The following is a 15051-nucleotide window of genomic DNA, read 5'->3' as shown; positions in this document are numbered from 1 at the left end:
TGATTAGTGCAAACAGTTTATTTTTGGTAACTTCTCAAATAAGGCATGTAGAATAAAATGATTTTGATGTAAATATCATGATTTTGAGCTTAGATTTTTTTTAGTTTCCCGATGTAACACCACATCACAATTGATTCATTCAAGGATCATCATAAAGTTGAAAATTCGAAGATTCTTTCTGTTTTTAGTTTCTGTGTCTAATAAACTGTCTCATTTGGGTGATTTCTATTTAAGACAAGATGCCTTTAAAACCTGCCGGTGGGTTTTGGGGTTTAGAGAGTTAAATGACATTAATAGAAAAGATCTAAACATTTATAGCTGGTAGTCATGTTTCAAAAATGAGCAATGCCACCATAGGTTTTGGGATACTACATATTAAAATATTTTGTGTTGTGTAACGAGTCAGAAGAAGGAGGTTTTGTACTTACTGGGTGGGTGGTGAGAGACCTGCTCTGCCACAAAACACACACTGTTGGTTGAAGACCAGGGAACTGGACCTTCTGATACTGTCTCCTGGAGGAAACGACAAGAAGTAGAACACAGAAGGAAGGATTAAGAACAGATAAAACCACACTACAATAGAAAAAACTAATGTTTCGTGACTGTAAATGAAATGAAAGCTGAAAAATAGTAAGAAATATACATAAAAAGCAAGCAGCTCTGATGCAAAAACTACTATGACAACAATTCTTGTAATTCAAGTTAATTATATTTGCATAAACACATATAGCATACAGTGTCTTCATGCTCCCTACAGGCTCACAACAGCCATTCAAAGTGACAATTTGTTTAAAAACACATAAACAAAGGACCTTGTAGATGCTGAAGCACAATGAACCAGGCACCCTTAGTAGGGATGTGCAAACGTTTTGTGATCTTTAATATTAATCTAAGGTGAAAGAAGACAATTCTATACCATAACTGTATTTATAACAGGCACAGAAGTTTATTAAAGAGCTCTTTTCTGCTTTTCTTTGAGGTTTTCCCTTTCCTTTAGTTTGTTATATAGTTTTTTGTGCCTGTAAATAGTCTATCAAAGCCCAGACCTCTGCTCCTTACTTGCCTGAAACACCTCGTTTGAAGTGCAGGTTTATTTCCTGTTACTTATCTATGTCATCATGTAACACATTTGCATTATTTGTCTATTTTGGCACAAAGAATGAGCAGCTTTCTCGTCACTATTTCCTCGCTAGAGCTGCTTCTGCTGCATTCCTTTACTCAGAAATCTGTGGTTACGACACCAGTGTTGCCTTGCTTTTAGTTTTCCAGCTAACCAATGCAGTGCAAGCAGACTGAGCTTTTTAGGAGGCGTTTTTAAAGAAAATGGAGCTAAAACGGTAAGTTTTGGAAGAGATGCAACAGTATGAGGAAAAAAAAGTGTTTTTTTTTTTTTAGTTTAAAGTGTGCAAACAGATTCTGGTACACCTTAAAAATAAAAATATGACCTTGTAAACGTGCATAATATGGGCTCTTTAAGAGTTTGGCTGCAGCGGTTCTTGGTCTCACCGTATGTGGAGAAGGTTCCTCCGTCTCGCTGGGAAGATCCCAGTGGCAGTAGAAGACTTCACCCAGGATCGGGTTGTAAGGTTTCTTGGCCACCGAGCCTTTCCTCCCTGCGTGGAAAGCTGACAGGTACCACTTCACCACCTGAACCATTCGCTCTCGAGGCTCCGGCTGCTCCGCGATACTGGTGGAAGTCACAAGAATGAGCAATGAACTTTTACAGTTCTCAAAACTGGAGCATTTGGAGGAAGTGTTGCTGAAATGGTGAAATGGTACGTACGTTACAAATAAATCCGGATGCGCAAAGAAGTCGGCGTACATTTCTAACAAAGATCTCCGTTCCAGGATGAACGTAGGCAGGACCACCTGTGTGATGCAAAGAAGGTGAAAAGTTGAAGCTATGTGGGTGAGAAAGTCTAACAGAGGTGATAGTAGAAAGCAAACTGAGGAGGAACCACTGCAGACAGAACATATATAGATCAGGGAGATGAAGAGTCCTTACCTTGGTGAGGTCCATGCCCAGACGAACTTGAGAGAGCAGATGCATGATGACGCTCTTGTGCTCTTCCACCGACTCTCCTTCGCCGTCGTCATCTCGGTCATCGTGGCTGTCAAACTGATCTGAAGACAGCAGCAGAGGAGTCATCAAATGGCTTGTTTGTGTTAAACGCAACTGATTTTTTACTGCGATGAACTGAAATGTGGTTTGTGGCTTCTTAGGTGTAGCGTACTTCAGAAGAACGAGTTTAGCACGAGCCAAACACCAAGAAATGTACATATAAGAAGGAACTAAACATCTGTGAAACTTAAAGGTACAGACAAGTCATATCACCAGAGGGATGTCGCATAATCTAGACTCAATAATCCAAGGATCTGCCATTGTACGACTGGAGCTAAACACCCAATTTTTTAAGTAACTGGTTTTGGCACAAACCTAAGCTTGATACTTGTATCTTTTTTCTTGCAAAAACTTCACAACAAAGCTGAAAAAAACAGCCATCAGATGTTCTTCTGAGACCTAAATTTAACATAGCTTAATTTGACACTCGTTTGCTGGCTTGAAATTACTGAGCCTCACTGAATCTCTGTCACGGTGCTCCTTTACTAGCCAAACTCGTGTTATGTTCGCTGCTTGATAACACGGAGCTGACTGTCCTTTCTCATTGCAAAACCAGTGGAAGAGATGAAAAAAAAACTGGTATTATCTACAATATTTAAAGTGTGTATTGGAAAATGGTACAGACAGATACTAAATATTAAATGACTCGGAGCCGATCGGAAACCAAAAACATTTCAAAGGGACATCCCAACCAAAGACTAAGTCGTTTTGCCTTAAGCATATATGCTCTGAAAGTCTTGGATATTTATATATGAAGCTTGTAAACATGTAAAATGAAGCTTCACAAATTACATGCATGTTTAAACCACTTATTATTACTATTATTTAATGAACTGTAAAATGAAAATATCATGTTTGATCTCATTGTAATCCAAGGATTTGTCGGGTTTTCATGTGTATTTTGTTGGGCCAAAAGCTAAGTTTCTAAATCAGTCAGGATAATTTCCATGAATAATTATAATTCTGCAGGGTGTTAGACATAATATTTAAACAAGTTAGGTGAAGCTCCGTAATTAAAATAAGAATGTATGACTTTTGATTCTAAGACTGATACAATATAATTAATATTTAAATGTTTATAATTAAGCTTTCTAAGATAAGCTATTTAATATCTGAATGGTGCCTGTATTAAACGAGTGCAATGCTAGTCTTCAAGTGTAGTTCTGCTACTTGGATGTAGATCAGTCGAGACCCTTTTCACTCTGTCATTGTTTTCTAATTGGTATTTTTGTACATTTTTACTTTAATCTATTGCTTTGGCTCCTTAAAACCTAACTTAAAAACAAGAAAACAACAAATTCTGCAGTACAAAACAAACTGAAAAAAAATCTAAAAATGACACATAAAAACACATTTTAAAAAATTGCTTGCTCATTTTTTGTTGTTTTGTTTGTGATTAGTCAGGTTAATTTTCAATATTAATAATAACACTGTAGGTTATTAGCCTTAATATTTAAATAAGTTAGGTTAAGCTGTGTAATTAAAATCTGAATTTACAACTTCTGATTGTAAGACTGATCAATATAATTAATTTTTGAATCCAAAATGTTCATAATTAAACTTTCTCAGATAAGCTATCTAACATCTCAACGGTGCCTTTATTAAATGAGTGCAACTTTAACCTGATAGTGTAATTTTGCTATTCAGATGTACATTATTTGCACAGATCACAGCTCCAGTTTTGCACTTAAAGGGTGAGGCTTTCATTTATTTGTGCGTTTTCCTTGTGTACCTGCGTCTGTGGTTCCATTGGACATGGACGAGTTGAGGGACTCGGTGGTGTCGGGTCTTTTCAGTGCCGTTTCTTCATTAGTGAGCGGTGATGCTGCAGGAGGCCCTGAGGGACTGGAGGTGCAGGAGAGGAAGCCGGAGACGTAAGATGATAAAGTGAACATTCACAGGCAGCTGAAGCCTCTTATGCAACTTGATTTTCGTTCGATAATGACAGCGCTGCTTTCAAGCCATAAAACAATAGATTTAGTGCTCAGGGGAGGCGGGGGGTGGGAGGGGATGCTGTACTCACTCTATGCAGTGTTTCGGGGAAGTGCTGCTCTGGTAAAACTCGTCAGCGTCGTAGAACTCGTCCTCGCTGGAGGAATAGGAGAAGTCTGGCACCGAGTGCGATGGGAGGGGGATGTGAGCCGGGGAGGCGACGCCGCTGCTGGGGCCCGACGGACCGCTCCCTGCCAACACAAGGAAACCACGTGTCAGGCCTGTCGCAGCATCGTCTGTTTCATGTGATTAAGCTAATAAAATATCAGGCTTCTGTCTTCATGGTGATTGAATCAGCATCATGTCGCTGCTCTTTTCTGAAGCTGTTCTCAGAAACGTGAAGCTGCTCCACCACGGTTTCTCTGCAGAGGGTTATTGACAGCGAGCAGCCGGCCTCCTTATTGCACAACGCAGCGTTTTAACGCTGCTGCCTCAGCACACAAGACAAACGGGCAGCAACCTCTGCTTTCCTTCACTTTGGCTCTTTAATCCCCTTTATGTTCACGGACACAGACGCACAACAATAGTTAATAATATTACTGCTTTTCCTCAAGTGTCTCAGTCCTTATTACATTAGCGTCCTGCTGCTTGCAAATTGAAGCGTCTAACAATAACATAATAATATTCTGCAGAGGACCCACAATGTTCTTTCTGTAAAAACAAACTGCTGTTTTATTCCTGGTCCATGCAAATTATAACACAAGACAAGTAGCAGCTGGTCTAACAAGTTTCCTATTGTCTGCGGATGAAGATTATGCCATATAATGTTGTTTTCAAGGCCAAAAATGAACTTTAACCCTCCTGTTGTCCTCATTTATGGGCACCAAAAAATATTGTTTCCTTGTCTGAAAAAAATCCAAAAATTCAGCAAAACAATTCCACAAATTTCTGGAAATTTGCAAAACCTTCAGGAAGAAAATTTCAATAATTCTTAAAGGCTTCCCTTAGAAGATTTATTTTTTAAAAATCCCCCAAATTTGGCAAGAAAATTCTTGTAAATATTTTCAAAAAATGAGTAAAAATCTTTAGAAAAATGCTAACAATATCTAAAGTGACTACATATATATCAGTAAAACTTCTAATATTTTCTTTATTCACAAAAAAAATCTACCAAAATCCATCGAATTTTGCTGGATTTTGGTTGATTTTTTTGTGAATGTTCTTAAAGAAAAATTTTTAACATTTCTTTTTTTCTACCAAAAAATGTTCAGATTTCCCAAAAATGTTGAAAATGTGGACATCAGAAGTTTCACTGTGGAAATATATTTTTTTCCACATTTTCAAACTCTAAAATGGGTCAGTTTTGACCCACAGGACGACACGAGGGTGAAACCTGCAGTAACAGATTTTTTTGCCCACTTGGGGGCAGCGGAACAAGCAGAAAACGCAGCTTTCACCGTACGCTGACATATTGAACCTTATTTTTAAACATCCAGCAGCTACTGAGCAACGTGTCCGATATTCACCGTGGTTTCTGGGGGAAATGTGTGGCTATTTAGCTGCTAAATTCTCTGCTCTGTTCACCAGATAGTCACTAATTGTGTCCATCTGCTGCTGGGAAGGTGCAGCATAGAGTTTATCATTAAAAACAGCTGTTTCTGCAGCACAAAATGACACTAAGTGAGCAGAGCTGAAACTGTAAATCGGCGAATTGGACCAGTGAGGGGAAAAAAAAGAGCTGAAACTCACTGTGACGCTCCATAAAGTAAATCGAAGCTGCAGATTCAGCTGAAAACATACTGCAGGTCCATTACTATGACAGAAACCCTTCACATTTGGTTTTGAATTCTAAATTTCTACACTTTTGGCGGCTTAAAACCTCAATTTATGAACAAAAATATAAAAGATAATAAAAAGATCCTAAAATATTACAAACAAAACACAAAAACACACTTGAAAATTCAAACAGAAACAAAACGCTTATTTGGGATCCAGAAAATCCTTGCGTTTGTCGGGTTTTCATGTACATTTTTGCAAAACCTTTGCTCTAAATTAGTTAAATTAATCTCTAAAATAATAATCCTGTAGGATCTTAGCTGTAATATTCATTACAAACAGGTGAAGTTGTATTTTATATAATTTTTGTACAGTTTTAATCCGTAATATTGAAATAATTTAGATAATTTTACACTATAAATAACACAAGGCTGAGTTTGTGCGTGACAAATATTGACATAAGGTGCAACATTCCATTTTTCTGGTGCAATATTTACATTTTTTGTGTGATATCTCAATTTAAAGCGCAATATTTCATGATGTGTGATATTCATTTACTACCTCAGAATCTACTCTAGTCTTATTTTAGCTTCTTTATTGTTATTTGCAGGAATATATCGTACTTTTATCTAATTTCCATCACATTAAGCACTGCATTTCTTATGTTATGCAATTTGGTTTCCTGAGCAATATGTGGAAAAAGAACGTCCTTTTGGAAGAATAAAGCTTTATCTTATTTTAACCTCTATATTAAAGTTGTTAGGCGAATTTGGAATGACTTTTTGTTTACTGGAAAGCACCTCAGCACAATAGCTACTTTAAATTTACTGTATAAATAACTTGATTTAACTTTTAAGCCAAGATGAACGTGATTTGTAAAAACTGAAATCTAATAAACACTCCATCTGCTCATGAATAACATGTAATACGACCCTTTTTAATAGAAAAATAGCCGTATTTCACTGTATTTATGGCAAATAGACTTAATTTGCTGCTGGTAAACTGCACCTAAACACCAAGCCAGGAAAACAAGTGCAGTTTATGTTTCTTGTGAGCCTCATGAGGACGTTATAATTCACAGTTATCATTTATTAATAATAAAAACAGTGTTGGAGTGAGCGTTCACCTGTGCTGTTGGGAGTTGGGGTCTGCAAACTGCCCATCACTGTGACGACGGGACCAACAGGTAACGTGGAGGGTCGTTGGTCTGATTTACACACCTGAGAAGCGTCTTTAGCAGAAAACAGAAAGCAGATGAGCAAAAGCAGTGAAACGAAGCCGGCGTCTCGTCCCACGTGCGAGGAGGAAAATGATGTGAGGCGCGGCACACCGAGGCTTCAGCTGTGAGGGGGATTACAGTCTATTAGGAGGCCCCAGTTAGAACGGCCTACTTTGCAGTGTTCATTTTCACAGCATTTTCAAACCGTCTAGTCATCTGACCAAAATAGCCACAAAAAAAAAAAAAGAAAAGTTGTCACATCTTAGTCATGCTACAGGATTAAATTCAGTCAATTATTTACTGTCTGATGTGACTTTAAACATAATTAGACTCGAGGACAGGACATTAACAGACTCATTTTTAGCGTGAATCACGTCTGAAAAATAAATATAATGACACAAATGCATGGAATAATAATAGCGGATATCATGTTGCTGGATCCTGATGGTGATATTCAATATATCAGGAACCTAAACAATATCAGTTTACACTCAAACACTGACAGAACATTCAATATATTTGTCAAAACTGATACTGATTGTAAAATTAGAACTTGTTTCAGGTTGCAACCCAGTTCTACGGTGAAATATGAAGATTTAAAATGATGTTGAGGGGCAGAATATTGGAAAATTACACTCTGTGAAGGATGAAACATTTGTTAACAAGCACATAAAAATATCTGTAACATCGTCATCGTGCTGCAGAGGAGGTGGAGATCTGAACAACAGGAGGAGCTGTTGTCACCTTATAGTGTCAATAAACAACCTGATTTAGATGCTGCACAATCTTAAACGCAGATTATAGAAAAAGATTAAAGCAGTGAGAGTGACTTTAACTCTCGTGTCGTCCTGCGGGTCAAACTGACCCGTTTTAAAGTTTGAAAATGTGGAAAAACAAATATTTTCACAGTGAAACTTCTGATGTTCACATTTTCAACATTTTCGGGAAATTTTTGAACATTTTTTGGTGGAAAAAAAGAAATGCTAAAAAAATGTTTCTTAAGAACATTCACAAAAAAAATCAACCAAAATCCAGTGAATTTGGTGGAATTTCGTTGATTTTTATGTGAATGTTCTTAAAGAAAATATTAGAAGTTTTACTGATATATATTGAATCGCTTTGGATATTTTTAGGATTTTTTTTGGAAGATTTTTACTCATTTTTTGAAAATATTTACAAGAATTTTCTTGCCAAATTTGGGGGATTTTTTGTTTAAATAAAACTTTTAAGGGAAACTTTAAAGGAATTATTGGAATTTTCTTCCTAAAGGTTTTGCAAATGTTCAGAAATTTGGGGAATTTTTTTGGCTGAATTTTTGGATTTTTTTCAGACAAGAAACAATATTTTTTGGTGCCCATAAATGAAGACAACAAGAGGGTTAAGGTCAACGGTTGGAGCAAGAAGCTTTCAAAGCGACTAATTGGGACTCTCAAGCTTGTATCTGAGGTTATGGAGGTAACTTTGGGTTTAATTTGGGTTTTCAGGGCTACTCTTCTGGTTCATTTCTTACTGGGATACATATACATGGTAACTAAGGCTGCACGTCCTGTTCTGGAGCAACTATGTTCTAGATAACACATCAACGCATATTTAAACACATCTATTGACTCATCAGTTCTCTTGGAAAACAGCACCGTCATTGCTTTCAGAGGAAGACTGTCTTTAGAGCTGCAAGTCATTTCAAAGCTATTTCATTCTTCTATAGACGTCTGTAGCGCGACATAATCCTAAAACAGAGACTAATAAGGCACTAAAGCCTTGCTGAACTTATAGGATTTGCAGTAAACCTACTTACTGGTTTGAGTCGCGTTTTTACGTTTGCTACCAAAACCAGCAGCAGAGAGAATGAAGCTGAAACCGTTTGATATATTGTAAACATGAGATTGAATGTGAGCTCACTGGATTTATCCTCCACATCAACATTTAATTGCTTGTATGTTTATTACTTAATTAATGCATCTGTTTTTGTGAGCAGCTTAAAGGTACTATATGTAATTTTGTCATACAACCTTGACCATCATGATAATTAAACTGAATCTTGCCTGTTAAATAAGAAACCTACGTCTCAGCCACTTACACATAACTAAATGAGGGGTAAATCTGTGTTATATAAGGCAAAGATATTGGTAAGCCTATTAGTTTACACAATCTGTAGGTTCTTGCAGCTTTCCTTCCTGACTTCGGCTGCAGCAGCTGTGTTGCTTCATTATAATTTAAAGCTCTATTTTGTTCCTCTTATTAGAAATCTGCAGCTCTATACCCTGAAATGATTGTGTGACTGCAGTTGTTTGGTTAAGTAAATCCAGATAACATCCTGTGTATGTTGAACTTGCTTCGTAGTACAGACCTCAGGAGTATCAATCATGCCAGTCACACCTCCTATTTAAGTCCTAATAGCGAAATAATTAGGGAAATATTTGACAAAAACAACACCAGCTCACTGGTAATGACTTCTGGAAAAACTTTACTGACTCACTTAATAAGGAAGTTGATGCTTTTTAACCAGGAGTCTATTAGGGTCATGCCATGAAAAATTAATGAGTGCCTACACTGCAATTCTGCCTGACTAGACGATGATCCTGGTATCAAACGTAGGTAAAAATGAGATCTTTTATTGTCTAGAATTTGTCCTGACCAACCACCTATCACACATTCTGATATGAGCCTTGAAAGTTTACCCAGAATGCATTTTTGTTTTCACTGGCAAATTATCAGAAAACACATCCAAGGTACCAATGATTGTTTCTATGACTCTGTCTCATAGACATTAAACTACTGCAGTTTTACTGTTCAATCTATGATACATCCCATAATATGGATGCTCAAAGTTGGCTATAGTCTTCAGAAAATATCAGAAAACTGTGAAAAAAGCTCAACACAGTTTCTCAAATTCAATCAAAGCTGGCATCTTATAATATGTTGCTCTGTCTGATCAAGAACTCAAAATATTAACTGCATTACAATGGAAGATGCTGCAGTTTTTTGTAAAAATTTGACTGTTTCCTTGAAAGTTACTTAAATCATTAAAGCCCTGCTGCCAAAATAGAAACAGGTGGGTCCACAAATGTGTCCAAAATGACCAAACAAAACTATTCAGAAAGGCTTGAAACTTGAATAAAAAAATCAAGAAAAATCCAGAATCTTAACATGTCAACTTGAGAATGACTTCAAGGTCAACGGCTGGAACAAGACGCTTTCAACGTGACACTAACTGGGGCTCAGTTAGACCAGAAGTTTGCACCTCAAAGCAACATTTACTGTTCAAACTATGATACATCCCATAATACTGATGCTCAAAGTCACTTATAGAAAAACTTAGTCTTTAGATTGTGAAGATGTGTTTATCTTTTGTATTTATGAAGTTATGTGAGATCAGAAATGGTGGAAAAAGCATATTTGCGAATTAATAATTGCAGAATTTCAACCCACTCCTATATGCTTCCAGGGTCTGCAACTCTAAAATATTTATAGTATGAAGGCAAAACTTTGCATGGCTTCATTAAATATACTAAAGTTTCAGCACAGGGAAGTGGGAGCGTTTTTCAGGTTTGGTTGATTTTAAATGGACTGACTCATGGGATTTTCTGGAGCCACTACCTCAGTGTTGCTTCATTTTTAGCTCAGTTTAAAGCCGTGGTTTTAGCCTGTTAGCACATTATTAACGAGGTGACAACACATTTCCTGAATGAGGCGTGGTGAGGAGCCTTGTACCTGTGGGTAGTGTGGTCTGTGTTGGCATCGTGGTGTTGACTACAGGAGTGTCCAGAGGGGGCTGGTAGATCCCATCCACTGGGTTGATGGTGCTCTGGAGGGAACGAACAAAAACAACAACGGCATCAAAACGACAGAAACACCTGCCTGAGCTGACAACAGACACCTGCTGCACACGCAAACCACTGCCTGCTTACCAAATTAAAACACTAACCAACAACAAAGGAAAAAAATTGCCTCAAAAACTGTTTTTTTGGACCAACTGGCAGAATTTGGCAGCTATATTCAAGTGCAGACACGCAAAACACAAGGAAAATAAATTCCTTTAACATCCAAGCTTCTCTGCACACTAGTTATAGATCAGATTAATAGTCCACCTATGGGACAACAAGAACAATAAACTCACATGTGCACGACCAAGTCTGTGCAGATCGATTTCATCAATATGAAACCAATCACACCAGCAGCAGCAGCAGCAGCAGCAGCTTTACACAATAACCAGCTTCGTCTCTTGAACTCTGAGCTAATTAACTCCACCGGGCTGCTATCTAAGTCTGTAACTCGTCTCAACTCTCTGGCTCCTGATTTCCCCTGATGTGAAAAGACCAGCCGGGATTTATTTGCTGCAACCAATCTGAATACAAACACACACACATATATGTAAAAAGCAGCCTGTCGGCTTCGTGAAATGGGGTCACCGCCACCGTTGACCCGACTGACAGGAACACGAGCTAAAGCGAAACATATCGACCTTTTTCCCCCCCAACAACAACTTACCCTCGGGGCTCCTGGCAGCACTGAAATGACATCTAGTCTCTCTGATCTGTTATCCTATCACTCAGACTTGGCGTGTGATTTTTTTCAGCTTTGTTTTTTTTTTCTTTTTTCTTAGGAAAGTTTTTGACATCATTTGAGATTAACAGGAACAGACACGGTGAGTCACTGCATGACTAAACCAAAGAAGAGAAACAGGAGCTGTGGTTATTCTTCAGAATGGGACATTTTACTCCACAGGATCGACTCTCTGGTGTAGTTTTCTGTGTTTTCATGCCACCAAAATATCTAAATAGCTAAGAAAAGGGTCATTGTGATCAGAAAAATCACACACGTAAGTTTGGAGATCTCAACTCCCTGCCTCCGTTCCTTCCTCGCTACCTCATCCACGTGCCTTCGCTAAAGTAAGTCGAGGACTGCTAATTATAGCAGAAATATTGGTGTGTCATGGTGGGACCAGCCCGGTGGAGATGAGGACGGGAGGAAAGCAGCTACTCATCAGGAAAGTTTTGCAGCTAAAAAAAAGGGGGCTTTAAACACCGTCACAATCGATAGTTTCCTTTTTTTTCAGAGAATGTAAAATTAATGCGGCAAAAAGCTCTCTCCAATCACAGCCCATGAATTATTTTTGACAGATAAATGCTTCTTGTGTGCCGGGTTTAAATGATTCCTACACTTTAGAGAGATTCCCACGGCGCTGCGGAGCTCAATCACACGTGCTGCTGTGTTTAAAGTAGTAAAAAACAAAAGGTCTGCGGTGCATTTATCACTTGCTCCACATTATAAGCAACGTGACAGACAGACATCCAGAGGCTCCAAAGCTGCAAAGATATCTGGCGTACAAACACACGTGGAGTTATATACGCAGACAGAGCTTATGCTGTCCTATTTATACGGCGTAATACTGTACTTAATGACTGCCAGATTAAGTCAGCTATAAGAGCAGTGAGTCCTGCGAGCTGTCCGACCTCGGGGGGATTCTTGCTTCAAGAGCCACACTGGAGGCTTCCTACGTATCGGACCATTATCTACCAACCATTCACATTACCACATTATCTGGCATTTTCCAAAGCATGCAGAGAGGTTTCAGATCGATTTTCTCCTTCCCAGGTAGCTGCTGGGTTCCTGTTTAATGCACGGCGGTCTGCTCGCCCAGTGCAAGTTTCATTTGCCCTCCGGCCTTCACTTTTCTGTCTCTACTCGCTTCCAGTCAGACGTTTTTGTCCTGGCATCTAGTTGCTTCAATGGAGATACGTTTTCCATCACAGCATCAAATTAGCATATTTTCATGCATGGAAATACAGTTATGAGCCAGTTTGCTGTTGGGAAAACAAACCCAAAAGACGAGCAACACCCAACATCGACATGTGAAAAGTATAATATGAATTTGGTTGATTATTCCACTTCTAAAATTTATTGTTTTGGCTCATTCACAAATCAATAATCAGATTTTCTTTAAATAAGGGGCGTCACTGTTTCCAACTGTATTTCCATGCAACTATAGCCTCTTCCAGACATGCATTACCTTCTGTAAATCTGATGGCATCTGAATGTGTTGATTTGTTTTCTTCAAAAGTTGCAAAAGTAATCTTACTTAGTTGGATGTAGAAACCTTTCCTTAAGGCTCTGAACTGCATACAGCAACATTACTTGTAGGTATCTGAAGCAAATTATGGAGGGATTTTTCCACATTTCAGTACCAATATTCATCCAAAAACATCACAAGGAGCAAAAGACACACTTTGCTGCTAAAATAACTACTTTCTCATTTAATTTTACATCTATTACATATTAAAAGGTCTATAAAAACAAATTTTATTGTGCTTAACACCTTAGATTAAAGATATCCATGAATTAAGAATGTTATGTTTTTGGTTTTATTGGGGTTTTTTTGAAAACATGTTAACCCTCGTGTCGTCCTGTGGGTCAAAATTGATCCGTTTTAAAGTTTGAAAATGTGGAAAAAAATCTGTATTTTCACAGTGAAACTTCTGATGTTCACATTTTCAATATTTTGGGGAAATTTTTGAACATTTTTTGGTGGAAAAAAGAAATGTTAAAAATGTTTGTTAAGAACATTCACAAAAAAAAAAATTCAACCAAAATCCAGCGAAATTCGCTGGATTTTGGTTGATTTTTTGTGTGAATGTCCTTAAAGAAAATATTAGAAGTTTTAATGATATATATGGAATCACATTAGATATTTTTAGGATTTTTTTGAAGATTTTTATTAATTTTTTGAAAATATTTACAAGAATTTTCTTGCCAAGTTTGGAAGATTCTTTTAAAACAAAACTTTTAAGGGAAACTTTTAAGGAATTTTTGGAGTTTTCTTCCTCAAGGTTTTGCAAATTTTCTGAAATTTGGAGAATTTTTTTGCAAATTTTTGGGATTTTTTTCAAACAAGGAAACAATATTGTTTGGTTCCCATAAATGAGGACAACAGGAGGGTTAACAGGAGTTGAAGTTTTGGTTGCTGCTTCCAGCTGTCTGTAGGAGATTTTCCTCTGAGTTTATTAAATATCTGCAACATTAGACAGAGGCAGGATCCATATGAGGGTTGACAAAATGCATTCATGCACAACAGCCGTAACTGTATTCATTACTAATGATAAGATTAGTCCTTTATTTCTCCCCACGCCAGGGGAAATTCACATTGTTACATCATAAATGATCAGGACCAAACAGCAGGTCACACTGGGAACTTTTTCATGCCACACAGTTAAAGTTTATCAGCTGCAGGTAAATTATTAGTTATATAATGGTCTTCCTCACAGCTTTCTGGAGATTTTTATTTGATTGTTAGTAAAGTAGCAGTTAGATTATGTAAAATGTCAGTGTTTTGGATTATATAAAAAAAAAAACTATGCTGTCACTTAGTTTGCTAGTAGTTTACATTCAGACTTTTGCTTCTTGTTGCATTGTTAAGTATAATACATGCTCTGCCTAATCTTACAGTAATGAAAAAAATTACCATAAAAGCACCTTATGTCTGAATGACATAATGCCGTCACTTTAACAGGCTGATGAAGCTGCAATGTTGTAAATCTCATGTCTGAAAGGGGCTTAAGTCTGTGACAGATTATCCATCTACTGCAAGTTTATAATCACAAGATTTGAATGAAAAACAAAAGCTGCCTGTACAGTGGGAAATCAATCTAAAATGCTGCAGTAAATGCTTTGGAAAATGCCTTTCATCAACGTGAAGTAGACGTATGTTGGTTCAAGCATGCGTATCTCCTGATGCGTCCTTCACGGTGAACACAGAGCACCTGCAGAGCCTCCATACTGCTCTCTGCATGGCTTTACAGCTGTTAGTGCTGAGTGGTTCACTAAGCAGGCAGTGTGCACCGTAAATCAATGGTGAATTAGTGGAGTCTCATTAGTGGGTGAAGTGATGTGCAACACTCCTATATGCAGACATGCAAACACACATGTACAGTCCATGTACACATATTTATATACTCTGCAAAAATGTGTATTTAGTGTCACAAACACACATTTTGTGTCTTGATGA

At 37.7% G+C, this 15051-nt stretch overlaps 1 protein-coding gene across 7 annotated transcripts in view; it reads right to left on the bottom strand.

The window, feature by feature from the left end:
* Positions 1-15051, bottom strand: part of osbpl9 (oxysterol binding protein-like 9) — a 55667-nt gene that overhangs the window by 5858 nt on the left and 34758 nt on the right. For 5 of the 7 annotated variants that reach the window (XM_023263180.3, XM_023263181.3, XM_035944894.2 and 2 more), the window contains 8 exons: positions 10761-10854; positions 6957-7061; positions 4146-4305; positions 3855-3967; positions 2006-2124; positions 1784-1869; positions 1507-1687; positions 429-513 (listed from right to left, as the gene is read on the bottom strand). In XM_023263180.3, coding sequence (XP_023118948.1) covers positions 429-513; positions 1507-1687; positions 1784-1869; positions 2006-2124; positions 3855-3967; positions 4146-4305; positions 6957-7061; positions 10761-10854 — 943 coding nt within the window. The remainder of the gene's footprint in view (positions 1-428; positions 514-1506; positions 1688-1783; positions 1870-2005; positions 2125-3854; positions 3968-4145; positions 4306-6956; positions 7062-10760; positions 10855-15051) is intronic. The other 2 variants (XM_055018800.1, XM_055018801.1) reach the window with 1 other exon arrangement.

This window comes from Amphiprion ocellaris, chromosome 2 (assembly GCF_022539595.1).
Source record: "Amphiprion ocellaris isolate individual 3 ecotype Okinawa chromosome 2, ASM2253959v1, whole genome shotgun sequence".
Taxonomy (NCBI): domain Eukaryota; kingdom Metazoa; phylum Chordata; class Actinopteri; family Pomacentridae; genus Amphiprion; species Amphiprion ocellaris.
This window is presented reverse-complemented; position numbering and strand designations above follow the sequence as displayed.